The sequence below is a fragment of the Schistocerca americana genome, chromosome 8, assembly GCF_021461395.2.
Source record: "Schistocerca americana isolate TAMUIC-IGC-003095 chromosome 8, iqSchAmer2.1, whole genome shotgun sequence".
Classification (NCBI taxonomy): Eukaryota; Metazoa; Arthropoda; class Insecta; order Orthoptera; family Acrididae; genus Schistocerca; species Schistocerca americana.
In genome coordinates, this window is record NC_060126.1 from 469,197,858 (window position 1) to 469,202,854 (window position 4,997).

General features: G+C 37.3%; 1 protein-coding gene across 1 annotated transcript; it reads left to right on the forward strand.

The window, feature by feature from the left end:
- The first annotated feature begins 2,536 nt into the window (after window positions 1-2,536).
- Window positions 2,537-4,614, forward strand: LOC124544598 (protein lethal(2)essential for life-like). The gene is made up of 4 exons (XM_047123191.1): window positions 2,537-2,602; window positions 3,011-3,229; window positions 3,370-3,591; window positions 4,393-4,614. Exons 2-4 carry the CDS (start codon window positions 3,011-3,013, stop codon window positions 4,498-4,500), a joined length of 549 nt encoding a protein of 182 aa, XP_046979147.1. The 5' UTR covers window positions 2,537-2,602; the 3' UTR covers window positions 4,501-4,614.
- Window positions 4,615-4,997: the final 383 nt, after the last annotated feature.

Sequence of the window (4,997 nt, forward strand, 5' to 3'; positions counted from 1 at the left end):
TGGGGAGAATTACTCAAAAGACAATACAATTTCAATTTATTTTTGAAGCTGTTACTGCTGTCATGTCAGACATTTTATTTCATCTAGCAATTTGTCGATAATTTTTATAGCAGCGTATTTTACCCCTTTCTGCACCAAAGATAGGTTAAGTAAAGGACAGTGTAAGTCTTTCTTTTTTCTGGTATTATAATCATGAATGTCACTGTTTTTAAACTGGTCCATGTTGTGGAGAACAAATTTCATTAGCGAGTAAATGTACTGTGATGTAGGTCCTCTAAGAATAGCAAACACCTTTAACAGATATTATTTAACTGCAGCAGATAAAGTAAATACAATGCAAAAAATTCCACATATCAGTTATATCATTGCTTTCATCAGAGCAACAGATACAGAAGTTTCAAATCTAGTATACCAACTAAAAGTCAACCATTCATGTGGCTTAGGTTGTGTAACATCACATCTCATAAAGGACTGTAGGGAAAGTGTACTAAAACCCTTAACATTTCCAGATTCGCTAAAAGCAAGGAAAGCAAAGCCAGTATTTAGGAAAAGAAGCAGAGGTGAATTATGAAACTACAAGCCAATATCTTGGATCTCAACTTTGGCAAAAATCTATGAAATAATAGTAAAGAATATAATTTTAAGTCATTAAACACTTGCCACAACACAGTTTCAGAGAAGATCAAACTGAACACATTCTGAGTTCAATTCACAGGCAACAAAAGACCCACAGTAACTTCCGTGTGAATCATTCTAAGCTAATGGAGAAAAGGTATCAGTATGGAATCCAAGAGAAATGCTGTGATAAAATTAAATCTTGCATTATGAATAGGTAACAGTGTACAGAAATCAGACATACTATTGGGTGAAATATAAATCAATCAATTACAGATCTGAGTTACAAAAGATAATGATTGAAGCAGAACAACTGTTACACATGGCATGCCACATTGCCCTGTCCTTGGACAAATACTATTTATTTTCTGCATAAATGATTTCCCACACTATATAAAATCAGAATCTTACAATGCATGCCGATGACACAACCAGTAAATATTTTCTGCATAAATGATTTCCCACACTATATAAATCAGAATCTTACAATGCATGCCGATGACACAACCAGTAAATATGCAACTGAGGGGCTTGAAAAGGAAGTACTCCTGAATATTGAAAATGCATATAAGTATCTAAAACAATAGTCTTTTTACAGATAAATCTAAAACAGTGTACGTAGTGTTTCAAACAAATACGAGTGAAACACTGTAGAGAGACAAAGACATATGAGCACAATTTTTATTTATTTATTTATTTTTTGGAAATTTTTAGGTAAGTATTTGATATTGTGTGGAACACATGCACATAATGTGTAAAAAGATAAACAAACAGATTTTTCTCATGTGCAAAACAGCAAAAGATGTGGGTGATAAAGTTCTCAGAACAAAATGTTCCCAAGTCTGGCATACTCAACTTGCATAGGCCTATGGGGAGCGCACAAACAGGTTACTTGAAGAGAATACTTGCAATTCAGAAAACAGCAGTGAGGTGCATAATAAAGATACCACACCAGACAGTCATGTAGACAAGCATTTATACACAATATAATGACATTGTACTCACTGTACAGACTAAGAATCTGAATAATAGGTCAGTGAGAGCAAATGACAAACGTCTACAAAAAGACTGCATAACCACGAAACACGAGGAAAGGAAAAAGAGGACTTCAGAAGCAGCAGGAAAAAGTTTTTTTTTTTTAATTTTCCAAACTCGCTTAAAAGGAGTACCTCACACAGAAATTTATATTCAGTATGAGTGAGTATTAAAAATGAAACTAAATATTGATATATTGTAACAAAAAGTATGCAATAACCTTTTATGTACCTATAAAATGGAATACTGTTTTCTTTATTTTATTTATGTATGATTTAATGTAACATGACAAATGCAGTTAGAACGCAAATGTTACATCTGACGTAGTCTGCCCTCCTATAAATTGTATCCATCACTCCCAGTTACAAATTATCAGGTAGGTCCATTGGCAAAGAAAACCGAAATAAATAAACGGCTGATATCGGCCACAAAACAAGTGTACAAATCTCGATCGCTGTCTATAATTACGATAGTGTCGTTTATTTCTGCCACAAAATTCGTACAAGCAGCGTTTATGCTCCTATAAACGATTTTTAACACGATAATTTTTCAAAATTATACCACAACTTCTTAAGCAACGTGCAGCAATAACATAAAACACGCACATTACTTTCAGAGGAAACACACACGAAATTCAGACACCGTAATACGTGTGCAAGTGACAACACGAAATTGCAGCTACGCGTTTGTGCCGTAATGTGAAAGCCATGGGAGGTTATAACAGAGTCTGCTTTATACTCGAAATATCTAGAACGCGCGCGACAGTTACAGACGTCTCTACGATCCACTCCAAACGTGTTAGTCATGTTCATCCTTATGATGTTGGTAGCACTGGCATGAGCTTATATAATCGTTGGCGCGGGCTGGAAGCGCACAATTTGTCGCCGTGCACGGACAGTGCGAAAACTCAGCGAATCTTTCGAAGTTACAGCAGCACTTTCGTTCGTGAAAGGTAAGTGCGCATATAAAATGTTGTGTTTGCTGCGTCGCTGTAGTGACCTGCGGTTAATTAATGAAGTTTTTATTTGAGGTTGCGTGTAGTTGACTACCGGGAGTACTGGTAACTGTAATGCGCTGCTGTGATATTGTATTGTTTCTTTTTGTCACGTTGTCAAGTATTTTTTTCCAAACATAAGATACTGTAATACATCAGTGGACTGTTCAAGAGGTGAATGACTAATTTTTTAGGCTGCATGTAATGTGCGGTTGGAGGAAATAAACATAATTTACCGGCGCGACATATCCTTCGTAATTTCTTAAGCATACACCGAATGGTTATAAGCACTTTAGTGAATAGTAAAAGTAAGCTGGTACAGTTTAACTGTAAAACATAGTGATAGTGAATCATGTATTGTTGCAGATGGCTTTGACACCGCTGATCAGCCACTTGCTTGACGATGTCGACAGGCAGATGTCATTATTCGACCAAAATTTTGGCTTGGGTCTGACACATGACGATTTGCTTCTCCCTCGTCTGTCTGTCGTCCCTAGTCTTTCTGGATACTACAGACCATGGCGTCATTTGGCAGCTCGTAACTCCGGCGTATCTACTATTCAGAATAACAAAGATGGATTTAAGGTAAGTGAAGATCACATACTGCTTTTAGCTGTTAATAACGTCAAAGAAAAAAGCAATTTTGCTAGTTCTGGAGTTTATGGGGAGATCACCACAAAAAATAGCTTATGTTAGTCGAACTTATGGTTCCGTTTTCGTTGCAGGTCAATTTAGACGTCCAGCAGTTTAAACCGGAGGAGCTGACGGTAAAAGTGGTGGGAGACAGTGTGGTGGTCGAGGCAAAACATGAAGAGCGTAAAGATGAGCACGGATACATCTCGCGCCAGATGCAGCGTCGCTATTTGCTGCCGAAGGACGTCGTGACTGACCAGGTGCAGACGCAACTATCATCAGACGGCGTCCTCACCATCTCGGCACCAAAGAAGGTACGTGTCAGAAAATGTTACTGACCTTCCAGTAGTTGTAGAACCTATATTACGTTACAAAACTTGGTAGGATGTCCTTCACACAATATAGGTGTGGGATGATGATAACCAGCAATGATTTGAGCATCATTATTGAAGGACCAGTCAATAAGATTATGCCCAGAAGAAACAGCAAAATTTGGTTACTGTGCAGAAATTCTTTTTGAGAGTCGGCTGATCTTGATTACAAATCTGTAACGGGAAAAATTGTTTGTAAGCTGCATTGGGATTTGCAAACAATATTCTTCTCAAAGTAATAAGCTTTGTAAAAGCTTGCTCAAAAGAAGTTAGGCTAGGCACAGTGCACTTTCAGCACTTTTATCTACAGTGTTGTGGTCCTTATTGGGACCCATGCTGATCATACCGCATTTCAGACTTTAAATGAGCACAATGAGAAGTAAGATTTGTCAAAGGTAACTGTCTTACTGTCCCTGGCACAGTAACTATAGGAAGTGTCACGGATTCAGCAAACCTCTGTAGGACTGAAACTGCTACATATAGTTGGGCATTTGTATTGTAGGTAAACGGAAGATGGAATGGAACTGTTTGCCCCTGAGCTAAGAAACATACATTCTTCACAAGGAGGGTCATGATTGGGCGCAGCTAGTGATAAATTAAAACAAGTGTTGCAAAGCATTTCAGTAGGTGTAGAATCAGTGTATTCCATACATCATTGCTGTGTAACTTTGGAAGCTAATCACAATAAAGAAAATATCCTATGGTAGTGATATCTGGGAACTCATTTGACTCTTTGTTTTTCAGGCTCTCCCTCCAGCAGAGAGCAGTGAGCGTGTAGTACAAATTGAGCAAACAGGTGTTCCAGCTGTTACCAACCAGCAACAGCAGGGAGGAGAGAAGATGGAGCAGTGAAATCTTCATCATTGATGTTCAAACTAAATTATTTGTTGTATTGATTGGTTATTTCTTTGTCATTACGTTTTTCCTCCAAGAAATTTAACATTCCCCTTTTCTGTCTGATAAGCTTTACGTATGTCAAAGATAGCATTTAATTATTATTAAAGTGTAAAACTGTTTCATACAAGTTACCACGAATGTCTTGTGATAATTATTCATCACTAGAAACAAACCACAATATAAGACTGTTAGTATTTGTGTTGTGAAATGGTAAATAAAAATTGTGTATGGTAACTGTTTTGTCATTATTGCCTTTCATCCTATGACAGTCAAACAATTCTTATGAGATACTCAGTGGGATTTGATGTCACACTGAATGAGTGCATTGCTGTGGTGTTTACAAAAATCCTTGGCTATTGCACAGGCTTTTTTGTAAACCTGTCTACAATTTCACAGTTGATATGGCACTGTTTTTGTGGAAGTTGACTAGCAAAACTGTTGAAAGAAGTAGC

Coding starts and splice junctions, on each gene's coding strand:
- LOC124544598 (XM_047123191.1), top strand. CDS start 3,011: ATGGCTTTGACACCGCTGATCAGCCACTTGCTTGACGATGTCGACAGG. Junction 3,230..3,369: donor ATAACAAAGATGGATTTAAG/GTAAGTGAAGAT, acceptor TTTTCGTTGCAG/GTCAATTTAGACGTCCAGCA. Junction 3,592..4,392: donor CCATCTCGGCACCAAAGAAG/GTACGTGTCAGA, acceptor TTTGTTTTTCAG/GCTCTCCCTCCAGCAGAGAG.